Source organism: Amblyomma mixtum, chromosome 10, assembly GCF_055824585.1.
Source record: "Amblyomma mixtum isolate Tamu chromosome 10, ASM5582458v1, whole genome shotgun sequence".
Taxonomy (NCBI): Eukaryota; Metazoa; Arthropoda; class Arachnida; order Ixodida; family Ixodidae; genus Amblyomma; species Amblyomma mixtum.
This window is the reverse complement of record NC_143021.1, coordinates 169,187,392-169,214,188: the sequence shown is the minus strand read 5'-3', so window position 1 is coordinate 169,214,188 and position 26,797 is coordinate 169,187,392. Positions and strand designations below refer to the sequence as shown.

The 26,797-nt window shown below is 48.8% G+C and overlaps 1 protein-coding gene across 1 annotated transcript; it reads left to right on the top strand.

Moving 5' to 3' along the window:
* Zpr1 (zinc finger protein Zpr1) lies at positions 1-26,797 on the top strand. The gene is made up of 3 exons (XM_089565034.1): positions 1-1,074; positions 20,252-20,548; positions 26,274-26,797. Exons 1-3 carry the CDS (start codon positions 361-363, stop codon positions 26,517-26,519), a joined length of 1,257 nt encoding a protein of 418 aa, XP_089421160.1. The 5' UTR covers positions 1-360; the 3' UTR covers positions 26,520-26,797.

The window sequence follows — 26,797 nt, the reverse complement described above, 5'->3', positions numbered from 1 at the left end:
GTTGACGGCGCAACAGGTAGACATTGTAATAGAAAAAGACGAGAACGGGGAAAAGACGAAATGCTGAGTGGAAAACCAAAACTGGAACTGAAAAATCGTGCACTGCCAAAGGCCGACTTCCGGTGGCTTCATCCAGCCCGCTAGTGGAGATCAGTCAGTGTGCCTGCAATCGAGTCGAATGCTTTCTCGTAATCAATGCAGTCATTATTATAGTGGTTGGTTATGTATCCGCACATTCCTATATCAACTGACTGACAGTGTGAAAAGGCGGCGAAGCATTTTCCTTTCGAAGTCGAGGTTCATCGCAGAGCGAGCCTAGCCTAGCCAGCAGCCACGTGCGTCTGCCAGCCGCGGTTGGAGATGGGGGACTTGTTCCCTGCTCTCTCCGGCGACGAGCCGGAGGTGACGGAGCTGGAGAGCCTGTGCCTGCAATGTCGAAAGGACGGCACCACGCGGCTGCTGCTCACCAAGATCCCTTTCTACCGGGAAGTGGTGGTGATGTCGTTCCACTGCGACCACTGCGGCTGGCAGAACAGCGAGCTCCAGCCGGCGGCCACCGTTCAGCCGACGGGGATCCGCTACGAGTTGAGCGTGCGCTCCCGGCGGGACCTGAACCGGCAGGTGGTCAAGACGAGAGACGCGGTCGTCACGGTGCCCGACGTGGAGCTGGAGATCCCCGCGCGGACCCAGGAGGGCAGCGTGACCACGGTCGAGGGGCTGCTGCTGCGGGCCGCCCAGGGCCTGGAGGCCTCCTCGCTCGCTGACTGCGACGACAAGCTGTCGCACTTCGTGGGCCGGCTCCGGGAGCTGCTGGAGCTGCGCAGCCAGTTCCGCCTCGTGCTCGACGACCCGTCGGGCAACAGCTTCGTGGAGAACCCGCAGGCGCCCGGCGCCGACCCGTGCATGGCGGTGCGGCGCTACCGGCGCACGGCCGAGCAGGACGCGTCCCTGGGCATCGCCGCCGAGCCGAGCAGCAGTGCGCAGGACGACGACGTGCGCGACGACGTTCTCGGCTTCGCCACCAACTGCAGCGAGTGCGGGGCGCCGTGCGAGACGCGGATGAAGCTCACGCAGGTCTGTGCCATGGCGTGTCGCAGCTTTTGAATGTGTGTTGGGCCGGGCGAGTACTTGACGAGGAAAAACAGCTCAGAAACTCGTTTTCATTCTGCCGGAAACGAAATATATATATATGTATATAGCTGGAAAAACAAAATCTGTACAGAAAAAACACAGAACATTACATAAACTTTTGCGACACTAAACATGTATCGTAAAATGCTTATCCCAGTTAAACCACTCGCATATTCGCGCTGGAATTTGATGCAGAGATGGCGTACGACAGTCTTTCTTTTCCAGTACCCAGTTTGGACGATGTATAGGCGCGGACAGAAGTAAACGGAGTGCGCCGCACAGGAAAGAACTGCATGTAGCCAAACTAGACGAAAGCTCATTATCGCCGCGCGCATGTGCAGGCCCCCTACCGGCGCGACCCTCGCATTGCTCCGCTTGCCTCACATTCGGCCCACATCTGTGTCATGCTGATGATGATTGCGATTGGATGGCCGCTCCCGGTGTAGTGAGCGGGCCTTTCGGAATGCACAGACCGCTGCCTCGATAAGGTATCCATTCCGCGGGTACGGTTCTACCATTGTGCCGCTTGACCTGAGACAGCTGTAGGCGCATTTACGCCGCAAATAACCCGCATGTTTTGAACTTTTTTTTGCCTCTTGGACTCATCTGTGTCTCGCTAGCAACCAAACACGCTCGAAACACTCCGCACACTGCTGCAGTTTCGTGTTAATTTCCTACAGTTATCATCTACAACTCAATTTGCTCATGATGGAATTTGTGGGCGCGAACAAACAAAACACAGAGAAGATACCACGGGACAGGCGCCTCTTTTGTTTGGCCTCTGTGTTTTGTTTGTTTGTGCCCACAAATTTTCATTATGAACAACCTACAACTAGCCCAGCTTTCCATTCTGTTGAACTCAATTTGCCCCTGCGAAGCACCGATGCATGCACCCTGTCTGTCTCCCGCGAAGCACACTGCCCCTGTGCTGGAACCTGCTCTTATCGCCACCGGGACAGCGCGCTGCGTATCGCGCTGTCACGTGCGGAGCAAAGCTCGGGTAATCACCTTGCGGGCACCTTCGGATCTTTGGGCGACTACAAGCAGCTGCTGTCTCGCACACGTGAATGCCGTGGCCGTGGTGCGTCACTGGTGCGAGCTGCGCGTGCGAAATTTGGAATATAAGCACCCGTGTGCACCCACCAATTAGAGAATGAGCCACGACAGACACCGGCCAGCAATCCTAACTCCTCTGTGTGAGTTATATTACTTCGTGCTGCGGTTACATATAGACATCGGTCTGTTTTGCAATATATGCGTTGTGACCTAGCAAATGCTTCCAGCTCCTCTGGGAGTAGTCACTGTCGTCGTGACGCTTGATTGCACTGCAAAAAGCGCCCACAGCGACGGTTTCGTCTCATTTTACGCTGAGCTTCTAGGCGAGGTTCCAGTGCAGAAGCAGTGTGCTGCAGGACAGACACACAGGGCGCATAACGCAGTATCGGTTCCTCACAGGAGCAAGGCGAAAACCAAGTCTAATAAACGAACCCGAAACTGAGGCGGTAGATGGAGTGTTTTAAGCACTTTCGGTCGATAGTGAGGTGGAAATGAATCCCAGAGGCGACCAAAAGTTCGAAGGATGCGGGCTATTTTTGATGGAGACGCGCCTACAGCTGTCTCAGATCAGGCGGCACAATGGTAGAACCGTACCCGCGGAATCTACCTTATCAAGGCAGCAGTCCGTGCATTCCGAAAGGCCCGCTTGCTACACGGGGAGCGGCCATCCGATTGCGATCATCATCAGCATGACATAGACGCGGGCCGAATACGAGGCAAGCAGAGCAGTGTGAGGGTAGGGGGCCTGCACATGATAATGAGCTTTCGTCTGGTTCGGCTAGGCACGCGCAGTTATTTCTTGTGCAGCGTGCTCTGTCTGCACCTGCACTTTCCTGGACCAGCAGTGTAGAGAGCAGGGCCAGTTGGTGCACAGTTCTAAAGCGAAAACCTGCGCAAGGACGCAGACACAGAGAGGTCCCTGGTTGTGTCAGAATTTATTATGCATCCGCGTCGTCTGCAGCATTGGCGACCCATAACAAGCAGCTTTCGCATGTTTAGGATTGCAACACTCTGTAGACAACCCTGATGCAGAAGGTGCAGTGATTGCAGGTGCATTGCACAGGGGGTGCCTTGCTGACGCAGCTGTGGCCGCAGAATTATTAGTGCTTGGAAGATTTTTTTCGTCCGGTTTAGATGTGCGTGCAGCTTGAGCAGACGGGAAATGAGTGAGCGACAGTGCGGAGCTGCTTCTGCTGCCATTGACAGAGTGTGCTGAAATGCCTCACACAGCAGTGCCTGCACACCCATTCAACCCCCTGGGGGCGCATACTGTGTGCGGCCCCTGAAGGGCAGGTCCATGGCAACACATCTTGCATAATAAGGGGAACCTCCTCCGATGCCCAGCCAGGAAGAATTGTGCTTGGACGGTGGTGATATGTGACTGAAGTTCACTTGGGCTCTGGGAGGATCTGGCTTTATAAAGTTGGCTTCTCACATGGATCGCATCTACCGATATCACTAGCAAGAAAGCCGCGGAACAGCTAAAATCCGAGGGTGCTGAGTGCTAGCTCTTGAGGATGCATCCTGTGCAGAATGTAAAGGTCAATTTGTGCTCTGGTTCAGCCAGGGAAGCACGAAAGAGAGCCCCTGCGATGCAGATTAAGCTTGGTGTGTGCCCTGCTGCTGTTGGCTAGGCCCAACCCTAGTCAGCCTGACTACGCCCACTGCAGGGCCTCTCCCATGTCTCTCCAACTAACCCTGTCCTTCTTTGCCAGTTGCGGCCACCGTATCCCCACAAACTTCTTAATCTCATCCGCCCACCTACCTTCCTGCCACGCCCTGCTACGCTTGCCTTCTCTTGGTATCCACTCCGTTACCCTTAAGGACCAGGGGTTATCTTGCCTTCGCATTACATGCCCTGCACAAGCCCTCTTCTTCCTCTTGGTTGCGACTAGGATGTAATTAGCCCGCGTTTGTTCCCTCACCCACTCTGGTCTCTAGACTGTTGCAGCAGTCGCAGCCAGAGGGGCCTGCTGCCGTGGTGTTAATGGTGCCTGACTGAGCCAACAGTGTGGGCAGTGCAGTGCTTTTTCCACTCACTATGTGCCTTGTCGTGCATGTTTGATGTCTCTCATAAATTTAATAGCATAATGTGTGGCCAGTGGTTCCTACTTCCACTTTGAGAGACACGGTGTGGGGGACAAGCAAAAGCACAGTTATCCCTTGTGGCCCTGCATGGCCTGGTGGGCATTGCTGTGGAAGGGACGCACACGATGGTTGCACACACTCCTCTCTTTCCCCTCAGACCTCCACCATGCATTTAATTAATCTTGCCGAGAAGCCCTTGCAGAGCACCAATAACGATTATTCTTCTTGCCTGCGCCGCCGCGGCGGCTCAGTGGTTACGGCGCTCGGCTGCTGACCCGAAAAACGCGGGTTCGATCCCGGCCGCGGCGGCTGAATTTCGATGGAGGCGAAATTCTGGAGGCCCTTGTACTGTGCATTGTCAGTGCACGTTAAAGAACCCCAGGTGGTCGAAATTTCCGGAGCCCTCCACTACGGCGTCTCTCATAGCCTTAGTCACTTTGGGACGTTAAACCCCAATAAACCAACCGTACCATCTTCTTGCGTGCATTGACATTGCTCTGTGGGATGTTCTAACTCACAGGAGGTTTTTCGTAGCAGCTGTTTTCCCTGTGCATTGTATATTTTTTTCTTTCTTTGAAGAGAATCTGCTTTGGTTTGGTTTCATGTTTTTTTTTAAATTTATTTATTTAGAAGAATACTGCCAGCCTGAGTGCTTAAAGCAGGAGTAGGCATACATGACATCAAGGACATTTCATGCACGGGATCATAAACATGTGGCTGGAGACAAACCAGCGGACACTAGTGATGTGTAAGTTAATTGTAAAGTAAAAAAAAAACATTGCAGGACAAGGAAAAAAGAAAACATGACAAATTAGAATAAAAGCAATGCAACCTGACACCACGTCTGAACCAGATAAAAAAAAAAGACAAATAACAATACGGTGGCCTCACTTCGATATCCAGGACGGCGTGCAAGAGAATAAAGACACATTTGCACATTGCACAACATCAGCAGATAAGACATTCCACTGACCAGATGTTGTTGGAAAGAATGATTCTTTAAAAATATTAGTCTTGCAGGTATATTCTGTAACCTTTTTAGCACACCATGCAGATCTGAAGAGCCTGTGTCATGTGTGAATCACGTACCGGATTTTCAATTTTAGTAGGATATTGGATGTAGTCCTTTACATCTTGATGCGCTAGATTAACTGTGAGAGCCACCGCAGTGCAGGTCGCGGGATTATATCTCACCACCTGGGGTTCCTTGATGTGCTACGGCATCGCACAGAACACTGATGATGTTTTTGGCATTTTGCTGCCACCAAAGTGCAGTCAGGATGCACTGTGCAGCTTAGTTGTATACACACAACGAGGTTAAAGTCAAATAAGCAAGCAGCATATTTCAAATAATTTTTAGAGAAATGAACAAATTGAAAAGGTCATGAGGACCTGCTTCATTGAAAACAATTTGTTTCTGGGCTGCGCTCGTTTATTTGATTGATTCGACAATGCACAATGTCTTCACTCCTGTGCACTTAGTTCTTGGATAGCTGCCACACATGCCATGATTGAATGCCATAGAAGGCACGCACTGTCATCCACTTTTCTTTTTTTTACTTGCAGAAGGCAACCACTTCTTTTACTGCTGATGTTTTAGATGTACACCTTTCTGTTTCTTCGATAAAAATTCAGAGGAGACGCATTAAAAGGGTATGACATGATAGCATTATTGGATTATTGCCCATATATGCGGAATTGTCCATTCTCTATACCAACTTGCGACTCTTTATTTATTTATTAATCTTTCCGGGATTTTTCGCTCACGGCCAATGCCTTCGACGCCGCGTGAGCCTGATGCTGCTGATGCCACGTACGGTGAAACGGATGTGCGGAGCGGCAAACCATGTAGAAGCGCTGCCAGGCACCGTGCCGAAATGCGCGGGACTCGAGTTGCAGTCGTAGTTCGTTGGCACATCGTTCTCGATAAACCCGATGCCACGAACGCCAGCATAGCTTCCGCGCTGAACGAACGGGCAGCAAGCCACAAGCTTTGTGGTGAACGCGCCTTGGATGTGCTCTGCGTGCATTGTTCGCTGCTCACTGCGTGATTCCTGCGTCCTCACACGGCCTCACTGCACCCGAACGAGATGGGCGGGAGGCGCTGCCGTCATGTGCTATCTGTTGGGGCAGTGGCGTACATTGCGAGGAGGAGGAGGGAGTGGTTTTAGTGGGCACCGCCTAATGGTGCTACGAGCACGCCCAGTGAAGAGGGAAAGTAGCGGAAACATACTTAGCTACTCGCTTAACTGCGACTTCTCTAATTTCCGTGCTCATAATTACTAATATACACCACAGCACACGTCTGTAAAGCACCCTTCTAAGACAACACTGTGTTCACGAGACACGCCTTTGTTCATTCCAAACCATCGAACTGGCGTGGTGGAGTGGTTAGCATGTTCTGGAGGCCCTGGTTTGATTCCCAACCCCAACTCGACCAATTTCCTACTCGGTTTTATTAATTAATGCTTCTGGGACGTCACCGGCTTTTCGGCGACATGGGGTCCGTGATGCTGTCGCGTTCAAACACTTGCAAAGTCTCTGGCTGCCCGAATCGCGTTTCCAGGTTTCATTCTGAGCTTCTGGAGCATTGCTTGGTGCTTAATGAGTCCTCCAACAACTTCGCACACTTTCTTCTCGTGTCCAGTTGCTAAGAGTATCCTTTCGGTATTGGGTCAATCGCTGTTTCCAAACTCAAAAAGCTGGTATCAACTTTTTTTCAATGCCTGACAGTGACTGACATACCTCACCCTGGAGTACACCGGCAGGTTGTCGTCCACCCATTCTCTCACTTTCTTTCGATGCAAGCAGGCGTGAGCGAAGTCATGGCTCAAATCATCACTAACAATCACGACTTTCTCATTTTGACCTTCACACTTGTAAAAACTGACACTTGTTTCTTTTGCCAATGGTATGCCTGAACCTCATCAGGAAGCATGACAGTCCATTTTTTGGCAAAATCTAAGTGGAATGCAATACCCCCGCGCTATATACATTGCTTTTCCTCATGGATCGCTTTGCCTTGAGTCTTCTTGATGTGGTTGTGCACGATCCATCTTGCCACTAACAGCCGGAGATGATTAGGGAAAGTGTTCGCATCCAGAGCCTTTTTCACTTGGTTGCCTTACTCCCGCAATCAAGGCGGAAAGCTGGGCTAGTTGGTTTGACATAGTTAATTAAAAGACTGGCGCATAAAACTAGGACAAAGACAGAGAAGGAGACAGGACGAGCGCTAAACATCAACTGAAGGTTTACTACACCAAACATGTACTTAAAACACTTCAGTGGCACATGCGCACACTGAGTTACAAAAAACTAATCAAGAAGTGGCAAACTGTTTCGAAGATACATGGTTTCTTTCCTGGTCAGGGCAAGTGACGTCGTGCTTACACACTTGTCACCTTCCCTGATAATGTGATAAGCCTCACAAATCTCACGACCTAACCTCGTGCCGCCCCTACCAAGCACACACGTGGCATCAAACGCCGGCACGCACCCGCACCGCTTACAATGCGTAGCCAAATGGCTGCCCCCCCGCCAATGAATCCACCAGCGTGCGATGCTCTCGTAGCCGTTCATCTAGGCAGCGTCCAGACTGTCCCACGTAGCATCTACCGCAGGAGAGGGGTATGCGGTATACAATGCCAGCAGTGCACGGAACGAACTTGCACTCGTGTTTTATGGTGCATACCGGTTTCCTCTTCTCATTGACGGCTTTGCACATGCGCACCAGCTTTTCGGGGGCGGTGAACATGACGTCCACACCGCACTTCCCTCCAACTTTCCTCAGCCGGTGCGAAAGCTGGTGCACGTACGGTATGGCCGTACGCCTGAGCCTTTTCGCACTTTCTCCGGCGGCCATGCCAGGGCGGCCACCTGCCCCGACTTCCTTCAGGAGGCATTCTGCCACAGCCATCACTGTGTCCTTTGGGAAACCGGCCTTCTTCAACCGGTGCACTTGCGCTTGCAGGCTGTCCTCAATCTTATGCTGGCAGGACTTCTCGAGAGCACCCCGCAGGCAATTTTTTGCAATTCCCCGTTTTACCAATTTAGAATGGGCCGAATTATACGCTAAAATTTCTTTTTTTGTGCGCGGCTGGTACGACCAACAGATGTGCCCAGTGCCAAAGAACAAACGTAGCTCGAGGAACTGGAGGCACCCGTCCACTGGAACTTCATGCGTGAACCTCAGCTTGCCAGAACAATCACCGAAAATCTCTAGAACACTTTTTACAACCTGTGGTTTGTCGCTCTCGTTGTTAACATGCATAAACACAATAAAGTCATCCACGTACCTAAAACACTTAACAACACGCTTTTCGTCTTCGAAAAGATGTGCCCGGCTGAGGAAAGTTGGAGGGAAGTGCGGTGTGGACGTCATGTTCACCGCCCCCGAAAAGCTGGTGCGCATGTGCAAAGCCGTCAATGAGAAGAGGAAACCGGTATGCACCATAAAACACGAGTGCAAGTTCGTTCCGTGCACTGCTGGCATTGTATACCGCATACCCCTCTCCTGCGGTAGATGCTACGTGGGACAGTCTGGACGCTGCCTAGATGAACGGTTACGAGAGCATCGCACGCTGGTGGATTCATTGGCGGGGGGGCAGCCATTTGGCTACGCATTGCAAGCGTTGCGGGTGCGTGCCGGCGTTTGATGCCACGTGTGTGCTTGGTAGGGGCGGCACAAGGTTAGGTCGTGAGATTTGTGAGGCTTATCACATTATCAGGGAAGGTGACAAGTGTGTAAGCACGACGTCACTTGCCCTGACCAGGAAAGAAACCATGTATATTCGAAACAGTTTGCCACTTCTTGATTAGTTTTTTGTAACTCAGTGTGCGCATGTGCCACTGCAGTGTTTCTAAGTACATGTTTGGTGTAGTAAACCTTCAGTTGATGTTTAGCGCTCGTCCTGTCTCCTTCTCTGTCTTTGTCCTAGTTTTATGCGCTAGTCTTTTAATTAACTTACTCCCGCATCACTAAGCATATTTCTTCGTCCTCTGGGATATTCAGTTCTCCCAATGACAGAGACCTGCCTTTTAGACACTGATTTAATTTGCCTTAAGGCACTGCGTTGATGATGGAGTGCAAATGAGTGTCGACTCTGTGGCGGCCAGTGCCACTCTCAAGAGCAAGTTCACAGTGGGCGCAAATGCCACACACGCTGGCATCATCCTGGCGTTAACATTTTACCACTCGAGGTCTCAGGGTGTAAAATTGTGATAGGCCAATGCCACAATCAGGATGATAGATATTTTATTTTGAGTGTGCCTCAACAGCCAGTTGGCCCAAACGAGCACACACTCAGTCAGTACAAACACCATGACATGAACAGACATAATAGAGAACAGTGATCACAAATACTATAATGATAATAAATTATTATTAAACCATGATGAAATGAACAATGAGAAAAGCAAATTAGGCAAGTAGAAGAACTTTTTGACGGGTTAGTTGGTACATTGTCTTGAAAGAATGTCGTACGCCAAAAAAGGACGAAACAGGAAGGAAAAACACAGAACAGGAAAGAGGCGCAACTTCCAACTTTAATAACAGGAAAGGAAACCAGGCGCTCTTTTATAGCCGCTGAGCTGCATGAGGGTGCGTGAACTAAAAAAAATGCGGTGGTGGACGAGTGATAACAACACTACAACACAGCACAACAAGTCATAGGGAGGTCGCTATTACAAAAGGCATGTTGATAACTCATGCGAGCGTGAATGATAGCACAGGTTGAACGATTATGAAAAAGGATAAGAACTACCTCTAAGATATTAACTATCATGAAACCGATTGAAGGAAGCAGGCGGACTTTGCTAAGGGCATCTAAACGAAACCGTCCAAAAAAGCTAGTTCGTTTCTGGTGAGGAGAACAGAAGGCGTGCTAACGCAGTTGTCTTTTCTTTGATCAATATAAAAAGCCTCAATGACTTCTCTTTCGATTTTTTCTTTTGCCCTGGCTAGAAACCTGGTCTCTTGAAATTTCGGAAAACAATCTTTACACCTGCTACAATGTAAAGCTAGATTGCTTCCCGTCTTGCTTTTTAGGGTCACATTGTGCTGTCGAGCACGCTCATTGAAGCATTGTCCCGTTTGCCCCACATATACTTTGCCACACGTCAGAGGGATCTCGTATACCACATTAGTGGTACATTTTGTGAACACTGTTTGATGTTTGACAGTGCAGGCCTTTTTGACCCGCTTTCCTGACACCATCGGACATATGCTTGCCAGTTTGCAGGGGGCTGAAAAAACCAGCCGCACTCCGTGCCTAGAAGCCACTTTTTTCAAATTGTGCGAAAACCCATGCAGGTAAGGTATGACCTGCACAGGTTTGTTTCCAAATTCCCTCTTGTAGTCCGGCTTCTTCATTTTTTGAAGGAGGCTTTCAGACATACTGGTGACCAGTTGCAATGGGTAACCTGCTGACATAACTCTTCTGATCTGATACTGGAAGCTTTCACTGATTTTGTGTGGACAAGATTTTTCTAAGGCCGACCTAATGCAAAGAGAAACTATTCCTCGTTTTACTAATTTGGAGTGGGCGCTATCGTAGGCTAACAGAGACTTCTTTGAGCGAGGTTGATACATCCAACAGACGTGGTTGTTGGTAAAGGAAATCTGTAAATCCAAGAACTGTATACAATCATGATCTGCCTTTTCATGCGTGAACTTCAGGGACGTTGACTTCCCAGTGTGAATCAGATTCGCATATCGAAAACGTACTGACCGCTTTTAACTCGAAGTCAACGTCCCTGAATTTCACGCATGAAAAGGCAGATCATGATTATATACAGTTCTTGGATTTACAGATTTCCTTTACCAACAACCACGTCTGTTGGATGTATCAACCTCGCTCAAAGAAGTCTCTGTTAGCCTACGATAGCGCCCACTCCAAATTAGTAAAACGAGGAATAGTTTCTCTTTGCATTAGGTCGGCCTTAGAAAAATCTTGTCCACACAAAATCAGTGAAAGCTTCCAGTATCAGATCAGAAGAGTTATGTCAGCAGGTTACCCATTGCAACTGGTCACCAGTATGTCTGAAAGCCTCCTTCAAAAAATGAAGAAGCCGGACTACAAGAGGGAATTTGGAAACAAACCTGTGCAGGTCATACCTTACCTGCATGGGTTTTCGCACAATTTGAAAAAAGTGGCTTCTAGGCACGGAGTGCGGCTGGTTTTTTCAGCCCCCTGCAAACTGGCAAGCATATGTCCGATGGTGTCAGGAAAGCGGGTCAAAAAGGCCTGCACTGTCAAACATCAAACAGTGTTCACAAAATGTACCACTAATGTGGTATACGAGATCCCTCTGACGTGTGGCAAAGTATATGTGGGGCAAACAGGACAATGCTTCAATGAGCGTGCTCGACAGCACAATGTGACCCTAAAAAGCAAGACGGGAAGCAATCTAGCTTTACATTGTAGCAGGTGTAAAGATTGTTTTCCGAAATTTCAAGAGACCAGGTTTCTAGCCAGGGCAAAAGAAAAAATCGAAAGAGAAGTCATTGAGGCTTTTTATATTGATCAAAGAAAAGACAACTGCGTTAGCACGCCTTCTGTTCTCCTCACCAGAAACGAACTAGCTTTTTTGTACGGTTTCGTTTAGATGCCCTTAGCAAAGTCCGCCTGCTTCCTTCAATCGGTTTCATGATTGTTAATATCTTAGAGGTAGTTCTTATCCTTTTTCATAATCGTTCAACCTGTGCTATCATTCACGCTCGCATGAGTTATCAACATGCCTTTTGTAATAGCGACCTCCCTATGACTTGTTGTGCTGTGTTGTAGTGTTGTTATCACTCGTCCACCACCGCATTTTTTTTTAGTTCACGCACCCGCATGCAGCTCAGCGGCTATAAAAGAGCGCCTGGTTTCCTTTCCTGTTATTAAAGTGGGAAGTTGCGCCTCTTTCCTGTTCTGTGTTTTTCCTTCCTGTTTCGTCCTTTTTTGGCGTACGACATTCTTTCAAAATTAGGCAAATATGTCTGTTTCATAAAAAGTTGAATTATATGTTATTTACAAATGAGTCATTGGTGAAATGGCATGCATGTCAGGAGAAAACGTATCACAGCATTTGGTGGTGTTTCGCTGAGGCACACGAAATCGCAGTGACATCAATAACTGATCGCTGGCAATAGAGCCAAGCACAACTTTGTGTAGAAAATGCATGTCGCGCGCGAGTCGCCTGTCATGGAGAGTAGACATACTAAGGTCTGCTAGAAGAGAATTGTAGTCGTAGAAACGACGGTGCCCAATATATATATCATATATAATGTTCAGTGGAGTACAAACTTCCGCTGAGCTTTTTCGATTTCATTGGCACTGGTAATGGAGACACTATTCCAGGCTGCTGATGCCAACTCAAGACGTGGCCTCACGAGAGCACAGTAAAGAGTGCACAGGAATTTGTATCAATGAAATTTTCTTGTTAAATGAGAAATAACGCCAATATGTCTCAATGCACGAGAGACAATTGACGAGACATGTAACCGAAAATCGAGCCTTGAGTCAACAATAGCACTGAGGTTTTGTAGATGGGCAGCACGAGATATTTGTCCACCAAGGAGAGTATAATTAAATAAGTGTCGCGTTTTCGAGTAAGAGACAAAACGAAACTTTTCTTAATGTTCAGTTTAAGCCTATTCATCAAGCACCATTTATCGATGTTTGTATATGCGGAATGCCTCTCTAATTGATCTTGTCATGAAACGCTTTGCTAGGAATGTTTCTTTTTCTCCGTCTATCATAATCGAGAGGACATGTTTTTTTGTTAGGACTTTGTGTGGAGCATTCCAACTCGTCCTTCGTGTAGGACTCACGCGCCGCAGATATGCACTCAGGGCTCACCTTATGCCTAGGGAAAGGATCCGGCCTGTACCACACGTAATTTTTTTTCAATTTCCTGGACTTGTTGATCGGATATATCGATGCTTCGGGAATAAGCTTCTTAATATCATTTTTTACCACTGTTGATGGCGGGAGAGTGAGAAGTTTGCACCATCCCAGAACTGTTGTAGATTCTGCATCACCATCATCATCATTAGCCTGACTACGCCCACTGCAGGGCAAAGGCCTCTCCCGTGTCTCTCCAGCGTACCCTGTCCTTCGCCAGTTGTGGCCACTATCCCCGCAAACTTCTTAATTTTATCCGTCCACCTAACTTTCTGCCGTCCCCTGCTACGCTTGCCTTCTCTTGGAATCCACTTCGTTAACCTTAAGGACCAGCGGTTATCTTGCCTTCGCATTGCGTGCCCTGCCCAAGCCCACTTCTTCCTCTTGATTTCAGATAGGATGTCATTAACCCACGTTTGTTCCCTCACCTACTCCGCCCGCTTCCGATCTCTTAACGTTACACCGATCATTTTTCTTTCCATATGCTCCAGTGATTTATTTGACCAGTGCATAACAGTGAAATGGGTCTAAATGAGGCGGGTTGTGACAGGCTGTTAGTTTTTGGGATAGGCCTTATTGGGTGTATTTCCAGGTGGTGGGAAGTTCGGCTCATGCCAAGGATTTGTTAAATATGAGGGTCAGATATTTTGCGCACCATTTGGCATACCTTATTAAAAACAGGGGTGGAAGTGCTGCGCCAATCGCGCCATGCTGTGCCAATTTGACCTCCTGCGCCTAAACGGCAATTTATGCCCCAAGTGCAGAGCCAAATTTAGCCGAGTGTTACTGTCGGCTGTACAACACTAGGAGCTCGCTACGAAACTGTTGCAACCGCATTCGCATCGTCAGTTGGGTTCACTCGTGGTGGGGTTGCTGCTCGTGGTGGTCTGCGCGGCTGTCACGAAAAGCTTGTACTGTACAAGCATGAGTAAAAATAAGTACTTTTAACTATTATCTGGTATATAACTTGAGCGCTGCCGGTATTGTGAACTGCCCTCACATAGCAAGCTGTATTTATTGTGCGGACAATGGGATACCAGGTTCACTCACATAATTTGTGCACTTTTTTCAGTAATTTAAGGCTACAAAAAGAGATGCGGAAATTTCGCAAACACGCCCTGAAAAAAACTCCATCAAGGTCGTAACGAGCATATATGCCCTACATTGTCGTGCATACTCGACCCCCCACTTGCACCCCTCGCTGGTAAAAAAAAATCCATATACAGGTCGACGCAACCCCCGTCCCCGCGGGATGGTATGACGCCACAGCGCAGCTCAACGCGCAACAATACAATCGCAGAGCCAGCAGTCAGGAGCCAGTGGAGATAGCGGCGCTAAAACGGCGCCTTCACGATAGGCCCGGCTGACTAGCGGCTGACTAGGGTTTAGGATTCCGGACACCTTGTCCTGGAAAGCAATCGCCAGCGCGAGTGGGCCGGGTTAACGGCGTGCGAACATAATTTTCTTTCAGTGAAGTGCTCTGGGTTTGTTTAATAAAAATAAAACTGTCCACATTATGTTGTTTTCATTTTTCTGAACTGAAATTATAACAGCTAATGTACTGCAACTACTGTTTGTAGTAGCCGCCACATGTCTATTTTTTCATGAACCCTTGCAAATATATTTAGAACAATTGCAGTCCTTTTAATTAATTTTGGCCTGTGGAATCCGTGATCAATATTTATGCAGTGTTTAGACTAGTTGCAAACAAATTGCTCTCAGTCGCATTTATTTGTCGCCAGCCTGCTGCAGAAGTGCTCTGAAATAGCTTACAAATTGCTCCTAAGGTGCTACAAAATTGGACTTTTGCTGCTCCCGAGGCTGCTCCAAAATAAGACTTTTGCTGCTCTTAAGCTGCTCCAAAATAAGACTTTGCTGGTCCCGAGGCTGCTCCAAAATAAGACGTTTGCTGCTTCTAAGCTGCTCCAAAATAAGACTTTTGCTGCTCCTAAGCTGCTCCAAAATATGACTTTTGCTGCTCCGAAATAAGACATTTGCTGCTTTTAAGCTGCTCCAAAATAAGACTTTTGCTGGTCCCGAGGCTGCTCCAAAATAAGGCTTTTGCTGCTCCTGAGGCTGCTCTAAAATAAGACTTTTGCTGCTCCTAAGCTGCTCCAAAATAAGACTTTTGCTGCTCTTAAGCTGCTCCAAAATAAGACTTTGCTGGTCCCGAGGCTGCTCCAAAATAGGACGTTTGCTGCTCCTAAGCTGCTCCAAAATAAGGCTTTTGCTGCTCCTGAGGCTGCTCCAAAATAAGACTTTTGCTGCTCTTAAGCTGCTCCAAAATAAGACTTTGCTGGTCCCGAGGCTGCTCCAAAATAAGACGTTTGCTGCTTCTAAGCTGCTCCAAAATAAGACTTTTGCTGCTCCCGAGGCTGGTCCAAAATAAGACTTTTGCTGCTCCCAAGGCTGCTCCAGAATAAGACTTTTACTGCTCTTAAGCTGCTCCAAAATAAGACTTTTGCTGCTCTTAAGCTGCTCCAAAATAAGACTTTGCTGGTCCCGAGGCTGCTCCAAAATAAGACGTTTGCTGCTTCTAAGCTGCTCCAAAATAAGACTTTTGCTGCTCCTGAGGCTGCTCCAAAATAAGACTTTTGCTGCTCCCAAGGCTGCTCCAGAATAAGACTTTTACTGCTCTTAAGCTGCTCCAAAATAAGACTTTTGCTGCTCTTAAGCTGCTCCAAAATAAGACTTTGCTGGTCCCGAGGCTGCTCCAAAATAAGACGTTTGCTGCTTCTAAGCTGCTCCAAAATAAGGCTTTTGCTGCTCCTGAGGCTGCTCCAAAATAAGACTTTGCTGGTCCCGAGGCTGCTCCAAAATAAGACGTTTGCTGCTTCTAAGCTGCTCCAAAATAAGACTTTTGCTGCTCCTAAGCTGCTCCAAAATATGACTTTTGCTGCTCCGAAATAAGACATTTGCTGCTTTTAAGCTGCTCCAAAATAAGACTTTTGCTGGTCCCGAGGCTGCTCCAAAATAAGGCTTTTGCTGCTCCTGAGGCTGCTCTAAAATAAGACTTTTGCTGCTCCTAAGCTGCTCCGAAATAAGACATTTGCTGCTTTTAAGCTGCTCCAAAATAAGACTTTTGCTGGTCCCGAGGCTGCTCCAAAATAAGGCTTTTGCTGCTCCTGAGGCTGCTCTAAAATAAGACTTTTGCTGCTCCTAAGCTGCTCCAAAATAAGACTTTTGCTGCTCTTAAGCTGCTCCAAAATAAGACTTTGCTGGTCCCGAGGCTGCTCCAAAATAGGACTTTTGCTGCTCCTAAGCTGCTCCAAAATAAGGCTTTTGCTGCTCCTGAGGCTGCTCCAAAATAAGACTTTTGCTGCTCCCAAGGCTGCTCCAGAATGAGACTTTTACTGCTCCTAAGCTGCTCCAAAATAAGACTTGCTGCTCCTGAGGCTGCTCCAAAATAAGACTTGCTGGTCCTAAGGTGCTCCAAAATAAGACAAAATAAGGTGCTCCAAAATCAGAAGACGGCTCAGAAAGAAGACTTGAAGGCAGGGAGAAAGGTGACGATCAGGCAACAGCAGCGTTCGAGAACGGACCTGCGGAGAGACTGCGGCAAGGATGCAAGGACCACGGCAGTAGTCCAGCGACGCGGGACTGCATACGGTCCAGAAAAGCAGCGCATCGATAACTCGACAGTCACCGGCGTCGCGAAGCAAGGCGACAGCAGCGGGCACAGGACCAGCGGCGTCCGACAGCTCATCGCAGCGTGCTCCGACGCCAAGGAGCTGGCAATGCGGATCGACGCATCGAAACCGTGAGTTTCCTTGGTCGCATTGTTCACGTCCCTGTGTTCGAGCTGGTAGGACAGCTGAGGGGTACGGAAGGCGGTATGGAGAGTTATCCATGCCGGCCCTCACATGATGTGAAGTACCGAGTAGAATTGGCAAAGGCGCGTTTAGCTTATTATCAGGCAGAGCTTGCAAAAGTGAATGGAGGAAAGGCGCCGCTATGCGAGGAGAAACCTCCGGATTTGCAGGCGTTAGAAGCAAGGCGCCAGCAGCTTGAGCTCGAGCTGGCTAAGCTCAAAGAGTCTAGGAGAGCTAGTCAGCTAGCCAGGGAGAACTTGCCCGAGTCCCGAGTGGAGAGGCCGCCTGTGCTGGGATGCGAAGGCAAAGACCTGACAAGCACAGGCCAAGAAAACAGCCAGGCAGAAGAAAAAAGTGAGCCAGATTTCTGCGAAGCTGGAATCGCAGTTGAAGAAAGTATAGTGACGAAACGCAGCGTCGCGGTATTAGAGGCGGTGAACGCGCACTCCTAGGATCCGGCCGCCCAGGTTAGCTCTACCCCAAATGACACCAGGGACGCGGACGCGAGTTCAGGATTGTTGGAAATTCCAAAAACGCGGTCTCAAGCGGGCTGCGAAAAAGAGCATTTCGTTCAGCAGGGGGCGGTCGGTAAGGACAGACGTCAGATCGAAGAGCGAGTGAAAGGAGGAAGTCTGGCGTTGCTGCAACCGCACACTGTGTCGGGCATAGGGTATGAAGTGCCCCATAGCGTTGGTGGTGGCAGGAGCATCCCATCCGAGGCAGAGAGCGGAGGTAGGCCTGTTGGGTCGATCAGACCGAGCGCCGCGCGGCTGCCAAACGCACCCAACGGGTGCCCGATCAGTTCATTCGAGGACGGGGAGATGCACGGCGACTTGCCACGGGGCAAATTTGGGTCGGGCGACTGCGAGGGAGCTCATGCAGCCTCAGACTATGCCACGGGGCCAGCGGGCGCTGATCAAGCACGGAGCGGCGGTTTCAAAGTTTGCTCGTGCAGTAAAGATGCAGATGGCCCCGGGCGAGGTGGAGTGGCAGGAGGCAGGTGCGTGGCTTTCACCTTGAAAGTCGGCGCGTGGAACAGTTCGTTCCGTACTGCAGTACGCCAGATCAAGTGTAGTAAAACCGGCCTCACTGGTAAGGTTAGACTGAGAAGGAGATATGCCCCTTACGGAGGACGCGGCTCGTACTGGCGCGCCGGAGAGAGCGTGCCCTCAAGAGCGTCGCGTGGTCAGGGATTTGGACCCATCGAGTATCGCGAGGTTTTTGATCCTGGAGGGCACCGGCTTTTGAGTTCTTGCCCCGCTGTGGCACCAGCCTACTGAGCCGAGTGGCAGTTAGGCGTTAATTGTGTTGAGACGCGTAGTGGCTCGAACGCACACAAGGACGCTCGGTGCGACTAAGGAGGCTCACGTGGCCACTTACGGACGTTGTGCGAGTGCTACTGAACGCTCAAGTTGCGAGTGTCTGTGTGTGTGTGTGTGTGCTCGTTCGCGAGCAGGACGAGGGTGTCTACTTGGAGGTGGTGAACTGGGTGCAACCCACGAATTTGGACGCCGTGTTACGGCGCACGGCAGGCATGCCACCGTGTGTATTTGTGGAATTTGCTTATGTTGTGTGTGCATTTTGCATTTTACTTTTGGTTTTGTTGGTGCCAGCGCTGGTGTAGCTGCGACATGTCACCCACAGGGTGGTTTTGTGACCCGTACCGATCCCTTTGTTTTAATTCTAAAAGTGGCATTTGAGCCCTTTGTAGAATCTTGGGAAGGGCGTGTAAGGGATCGTTAATGTACGCGGGGTCATCGGAACGCGGCTGGGAGCGCTCAAAGCGAAGCGTCTCCTTTCTCGGAACGCGGCCGCTCGCGAACGCGCCAGGAAGTACGGGTGTCCCCCGACCCGCGGTACCGATTCGCGCATGTACTGGCACGAATGTATATTTGTGTTTGTTTTTATTTGACACGACCGTGCGTTTGGGTTTGTGGAAAGGGCGTTTTGCCCTACGGAAGTTGGAGAGCTGGCCAGGCTCTCGATAAACCAATCATGTGAACATCGTAACATGATTGGAAGCCACCAAATGTGGGCCGGGCATTGAGGTCTTTAAAACCGTGCCCCGGAGCTGGAAGTGGGGTTCTGCGCTAAGGTGAGATGCTACGCATCTTCGGCTATGCATCTTCGGCTACGCCGAGTAGGGGCCTCCCCTAGTGTTAGCCAGTTCCGCCTTTTTGTTGTTGTGTATCTCCGCGGCCATATGTACCGTATGTACCATATGGTACATATGGCCATATGTACCATATGTACCAACTAGCCCGTCAAAAAGCTTTACTAATCCACGTATCTCTTTACCGTCTCGAGTGCCTAAACTTGTATCTAATGTAAATTTCTGTATATAAAACTTGAAGTGTTCGCCTTACCCCTGCGTGTCAACTCATCACAAGACCGTCTCTGACGGAGCACCCCTGGTGCGAAGGAACGCTTCAGTCTTCCAGTTGGAACAAACCGTCTCTGACGGGGCACCTCTGGTGCAAGGAAAGAGAACCTGTGAAATTTACCCACTGTGGTAAGTGCGGTAGATCCTAGCATGTAACAGTAGTCATGGGCATGTTTGGTCCTGTTCGTGACGCGCAAAACTACTGTTTTCTCTTCATTGATTTTCATTTTCCAGCATTGACACCATTTTTCGACAGCTACGAGAGCATCATTAAGCGCTTTTTGATTATCTGTATTATTTATACCACAGTAGAGCAGGCAGTCGTCAGCAAAAAGTCTCACTGTAACATCTTTAACAATATGGGAAGCAATGTCATTAATATAGATTAAAAATAAAACGGGACCCAAGACGGACTCCTGAGGTACACCGGAGGTTACGCTTAATGATTCTGATTTACTACCATTGATTTCAACAAATTGAGTTCTTCCGCTTAGATAAGCTGATATCCAGTGCACAATTTTATGATTAATACCCATTAATAGTAATTTGTTAATTAAATCACCATGTTGGACCCTGTCGAAAGCCTTCGCAAAGTCATTAACTGTTTCTACTAGTTGTGTTACAGTAGACAACTGCTGCTGAAAACCATGCTGATTTGGAAAAAAAGCTTTTGTTGATTCAAGATGTGTATAGATTGCCTTTGATATTATGTGCTCCAGAAGTTTGCAACAAACGCAGGTTAAAGAGATTGGCCTGTAATTTTCAACTGTCTGCCGGTTCCCAGTTTTGTGTACTGGGATCACTTTTGATAACAGGCGCCTTCATTGATTCCTGTTTTATCACTGTAAGTGCTCGCACACAGCGAGTGGTGCAGCAACACGCCCGTGGTGCAGGTGCCCCACTTCAAGGAGGTGGTGATCATGGCGACCAGCTGTGAGCGGTGCGGCCACCGCACCAGCGAGGTGAAGAGCGGGGCGGGCGTGGAGCCCCAGGGGGTGCGTCTGGAGCTGGGGGTGCGGCAGCCGGCCGACCTGGCCCGGGACGTGCTCAAGTCGGAGACGTGCACGGTGCGAGTGCCGGAGCTGGAGCTGGAGGCCGGGGCGGGCCTCCTGTCCGGCTGCTTCACCACCGTGGAGGGCCTGCTGGAGGGCATGCGCCAGCAGCTGGCACAGGAGAACCCCTTCTTCCAGGTATCACTCGCAGTGGGGGGGGGGGGGGGGGGGGGACAGGCAGAGGCAGAATGCATCTCACCGGTACTCACCCATGGGGCAGAAACGTGGAGGCCAGCAAAGCGGGTTCAGCTTAAGCTAAGGACCACGCAGCGAGCCATGGGAAGACAGATGGTAGGTGCAACGTTAAGAGATCGGAAGAGGGGGTGGAGTGGGTGAGAGAACAAACGCGGGTTAATGACATCCTAGTATCGAGCATCTGCGCAAAACTACCTAAATGCCCTTGCTGATCATGGTATAGAAACACTACTTTCAGATCCTACTAGAGAAGAGATCGTAAATAACAGTTTGTGTAAAACTTGCATAGACCACGTTAACGTACGCGCGTCGGACTTGTCTTATGTTATGGCAGCTGTCATTCGAAAGAAATTAGCGGATCATTACTTTACACTATGCCACTTTGCTAAGGTCGATTCTGCACAGAAACCTAATGATAGCAGGTGTGTTATGACTATACTAGATCGAAAACTATTTGACAGTAAGGTGTCATCCTTCGACTGGAACTCATTTATATCACGAAATAACAAAGACACCGCCTACGATAACTTTGTTTTGGTTCTTAAAAATTTAAAAGAATCCTGCATAAAAAGTATCATTGTCAAAAAACGAAATAATAAATGCTTCTGGCTTACAGCTGACATTCTCGCAGCCATTAGATGCAAAGAAGTGCTGTGGTCAAAATGTCGCGCTTCACCAAAAAATGCAAACTTACGAAATGAATTTCGGGCTGCTAGAAACAAAGTAACCGCTCTTCTTCGGTCCTCTAAAAGGCGTTACTATGCTAGCCAGTTTCGCAATTGCCACCATGACGTGGCCAAAACTTGGGCTATTGTGAACAAACTACGTGGGCGTCAGCGTAGACCGGTCAAGGACGCAATAGAGCATAGTTTTGGTCACTTGACATCCTCTTTGGCACATGATTTTAATAACTTTTTTTCTAAAGAACAGCGCATTGCCCGTGCCACATCACGTTCGCCGTTACTTCCTTCTTCTGTGATTGACTCAGCATTTCTTCCACACATAACAGAGCCAGATCTTTTCAGCATAATCTCCAGTCCACGGCATAACAAATCGGCTGGAATTGATGGAATATTTATCAGCGACCTTTCCAGAAACTTCCAAAGCTTGAAGTGTGTCCTTCTTTTTATGATAAATGATATGATTGAAAGTGGCTTCTTACCATGCTCTCTTAAACAAGCGCGTGTTATACCACTTTACAAGGGTGGCAAAAGAAATGATATCTCGAATTATCGCCCAATATCTATCGTGTTGTGTATATCACAAATTTTAGAAAAACGCGTCTTATGTACAATGTCAGCATTTTTGCTGAGGCATAACGTGCTTAGCCCACATCAATACGGATTTGTTGCTGGTTCTGGTACCCAAACATTATTAGAAAAGATGTCGGATTGCGTTCATTCTAGTTTTGATAAAAATGAAGTGGCATTTGGTCTCTTTCTTGATGTCAGGAAGGCATTTAATACTGTTCACCATGATATTCTCTGTGAAAAGTTGTTTTGCTATGGTTTTCGTGGTCCTTTTCAAATGTTACTAAGAAATTATGTGTCTCAGCGATCTCAAATGGTGGAACTTGGACCTGTGCAAAGCAGAATTATAGACTTATATAGTGGTGTTCCCCAGGGATCCATCTTATCACCCCTCTTATTTAATCTCTATGTTAATGACCTCCCCAGCATTATAACTTCATCACAGATTTATCAATATGCAGATGACACGCTCCTCATCCCATCTAATACAGATTTTTCTTGTGCACTCCGTCAACTTCAACAGGACGCTACTAATCTATATGATTGGTTTCAATGTAACCTGATTGATATAAACCCCCAAAAAACTCATCTAGTGTGCTTTAGAAATGCACACAAGCCAATCCCGAAAAACGCTGCGGTTTTTTTGCACAGCTCCAGTTGCACTGCATGTTCTTGCTACCCGATTACATGTGTTCCGTCCGTGAGATACCTTGGCATTTACTTTGACAGTGATTTATCCTGGAACACGCACATGGCACACCTCAGTAAGAAGCTTAGAGGCGTCGCATGCTTGCTCTATGCTCTAAGGGACTACCTGCCATTTGCCATAAAACGTTTAATTGCACAGTCTTTGGGATATTCTCTGCCGAGATATGGCATGTGCTGTTTCTTCAACTGTTCTGCAACATGGAAAAATAGGATAAACCACGTTATCAAGAATATGGCTAAGAGTGTCATCTATTCAATACCCCATAAACAGCAAAGTGTATTCCTTCCTTCAGGTCTGCCTTCCTTTGACATTGTGTTCAAACAAATCACTGTGCTCAGATATTTCTGGAACTCTGAATTTCGGTTCCACAACGTTAAACCAATTCCATTAAGAAAAGTTTCTCGATATATTGTCCCTGCAGTGCGAACTCATTTTGGTATGTCTATGAGCTCATATTATATCCCATGTATATTCAATGAGATGCCTGATAATGTTTTCAACTTGAACACTCGCAGACAGTTACGGGATGCTATTGCCGAGCTTGAACAGCTCTAGTGCATATGTTTTAATCTACACAAAACAAAGAATTGATTTGGTAACAGAGGTTGTTGCTGCTGCCGGACGGCGCCATACAAGCCCAATTGAGGCTTTGGCGCGTCCGCGTCTTGTATTGTTTCTTTGGTGTGAATAAAGTATTTATTATTATTATTAGTGGAAATCAAGAGGAAGAAATGGGCCTGGGCAGGGCATGTAGTGCGAAGGCAAGATAACCGCTGGTCCTTAAGGGTAACGGAGTGGATTCCAAGAGAAGGCAAGCGTAGCAGGGGGCGGCAGAAAGTCGGGTGGGCGGATGAGATTAAGAAGTTTGCGGGGATATAGAGGGGCCGCAACTGGCGCAGGACTGGGTTAACTGTAGAGACATGGGAGAGGGCCTGCAGTGGGCGTAGTCAGGCTGAAGAATGATGATGTAATAACGAAGTATGAAATAAAGCTAGTAATGTACACAAATAACACAACAAACAACACAGAATAAAATACTCAGTAAATGCACATAATGCAACAAAACTACAAAATCTGTCAGTCCATGGTTTGCTTTGACGAATGCTAAAACGTTGTTCCAGTCTATTGCAGTGCGAGGAAGGAATGATTTCGCCTAAAGCGATGAACGGCATGTTATGTGTTTTATTTTGCTATCGTGGTCACGGCGAGGAAAGACTGCAGGGTGTGGCAAAAAGAAGTCGTCATGGAGGGTGGGATGGTGATACAGTTTGTGATGCAGTTTGATACAGTGATACAGTTTTATTTACACGATTGTAATGCAAGTTTTTTTTTTTCTGGGAGTCATATTTTTGAAAACGCTTTTTTTTTTTTGCTGCTCATCTCAAGATGGCTCTGGCACCAGGCTTGTGAGTTGTGAGGCGAAACCAACCTTTTAGCAACCTGTGGGCAGGGAGAGACTGTTTGCGAGTCGGAAAGGGGAAAATGTGGCAAAGGGCTGGGAAGGGCAGAACGCGTGGCACTATGCAGCAATTGGCGACAGCAGTAGGCTTGGCAGCGACAACGGCTCGTGACGCCTACGGGACACTTCACATTGTATTCGGCCAAAATGGAGGACGTAGTACGCTGTGCTGTTCTGGAGAAAGGTGGTTCTGCTGTCCGACGGCACAGTGACTGTGGTGGAAGAAGCTGGACCCACTCGCTAGGCCTGTCATGGACCAGCACAAAGTCAGGGCTGAAAGTGAAGCTGTTGTGCCCGCGCATCGCAGTCAGTCTTGCCTGTGTTCTCCAGCTGAAGGCGAGGGAACTGTCCTCACCAAGATTGTAAAGCTAGCCGCGCATGGGTACACACGACACCCTGCATTTTGGCTTCGCCAGAGGGCATCGACTTGCGAGAAGGTAGCGGCCCAGTACACGGATGAACTCCTGCCATTCCAGCACCATGTCATCAACTTGTACGGGACTGAGCCATGTAGTTCTGCTTAGCAGTGCCGACGGAACTCGCAGTCTGCTCCGCCAAGCTATGTAGTGCACAACCATAAAGAGGTGCGCACAGCAAGAAACGAGAAGAGCCGTCATGCACGGCTGGTGGACTCAAGCTGCTGCTGCTGCTTGTTGTATTCAAAAGGAAAACAACCCTGAAAAACGAGGTCTCCCGAGATGCAGTGAAAATGGTTGGAAATAGTACTCTGCAGTGGCTCCGTGTTGTGTGGACCAATGGCCTGGTGTGGCTTCGTTGCCATGCCTGCAGTCGGTGGAAATGAGCCAGGATGATGAGGGGCAGCAGGGAACGGTCGCACAGTGGACAGCACTCTTAGTTGGGCATACGCTGGAAATGGCGTGAACACAACATATTTAATTTGCCATTGCTCAGGTGCACACAGAAACAGTGGTCCTGTCCAGTCAAAGCACATCAACGCTGGGTTGAAGAAATTTTTATCCATAATTATTGATGACAACTGTGGGTCCACTGCAGGCCTTTTTTGTTCCAAGAAGAAAAACTGCGCAGATAGAACAAAATGTAACAAGTGACTAAAAGCTAGAGAGAACTGCTTTGCCAGGTGTGGTTGCTCTGAGGAAAACGTGATATCAGGAAGCTGGGACATGACATGCAGTTAGTGGCAGTGAACTGCGAGTAATGGGATGCAAGCCCAGGGGGATTGCTTTTATGTTAAAAGGGCAACTGAAGAGTTTTTAGAATTCGATGATTTTAGCCAAGCCGAATGCTTGAAACCTGCAGGTAAAACATGCGAAATCTTTTTGCGCTACGATTTGAAATGGTGATAAACAGGTGTTCAGGCTTCTCTGCAGTGCACAGCGACAGGCAGAGGCCCCAGTGATGATGTCACATGCGGCGGCGCTAAGTTTCCAGCGAAGAAGCGGTTGTCTCAAGGATGAAAAAGAATGCCGTCGAAGGTGAAGCTCATGAAGCATTGTTTGGCGGCATCGGAAGGCAGTGGACATTTGAAATGTAGACAGTTATGACGCCATCACGAGTTTCCCCGCACTTCTCCAACGCAGTGAGGAGAAGCCTGAAAATTGTCGTGGTTTTAATCGGGGATTGCGTCGCCATTTTAAATGCTAGCGCAAAACTACTTCGCACGCATTACCAAGAAGCTTCAAAGATTTGAATTCTCGAATAACCTCTTATCTATTGCAGTCTGGTTAAGTGGAGCCTTCTTACAAGGCTGCTTGGCCTTGCTTTTCCCTTTTGCAAGTGACACTTTTTTTGCATTTCATAACCCCCCGCCCCCCCGCTGTGAGGGCTTCTGAAGATTTTGGTTCAAACATTCCTTTTGGCATTACAATGAGGCCGCCTTCTTTATCAGAGGTTAAAGGTGCAGGGAAGAGGAATCTGAACTCGTCCCTCTGCCAGCTCCCGCCTTTTCTTTTCTGAATTCTCCCCGTACGGTGGGCGGGGTCGACCTACGCGTGGAGTGCCCTTCAGCCATGGCGGAGCTCCCGCTGGGCTGCAGTATTCGTTTTCTTGATCAGGTGATGTGAAGCCCGTCTTCTCCCAGGGTTTGCAATTGCGGTGCTGTCCTTGGCTCTGGAGCATTGATGTGAGCACTATATGGGACAAAGTTTTGCCACACAGGTCGCCAGATGCCAAGAAGCCAGCTACCCCAGATTCGGGTCATCCGATCGTGAAGCGTTAGGAGGCCCAGTGGCTAGTGCAGACAGGTGATGGGCAGGGGGGTTCTGTGTGCAGGGCGACTCGGCCTCGGGTGCGGGGCGTCTGCGCATGGGTGCAGTGGTGGACAAGCTGGCCCAGGCGGCCCAGGGCAGGCTGCCGGTCACCCTGGTGCTGGACGACCCCTGCGGCAACAGCTACGTGCAGAGCCTCTGCGCCCCCGACCCAGACCCGGCCCTGTCAGTCACTCGCTACGAGCGCACCTTTGAGCAGAACGAGCTGCTGGGCCTCAACGACATGAAGACCGAGGACTACTCAGCCTGAGTCCGGCCACTTGCATGGGACTTTTCAGGCCACCAGTGGAATTTGGTGCTAATTGGCTGAGTCTGAAGTAAAAAGTATGTGGCCGCGTTGTCCTCTTGTGGTCATCTGTGTTTTGCATCGAACTGTTCTCACCGCAGACTGGGTGCGTGCAGGGGAACCCAGGACAGTGTGCACCACCAAGCAGATGAGAGTGGAGCACATGTGATTGGTTTTAGTCTCTGTTGGATGCAGTGCCACCAACACTGCAGCCATTGTAAGGTAAATCTGTTCCACATGTG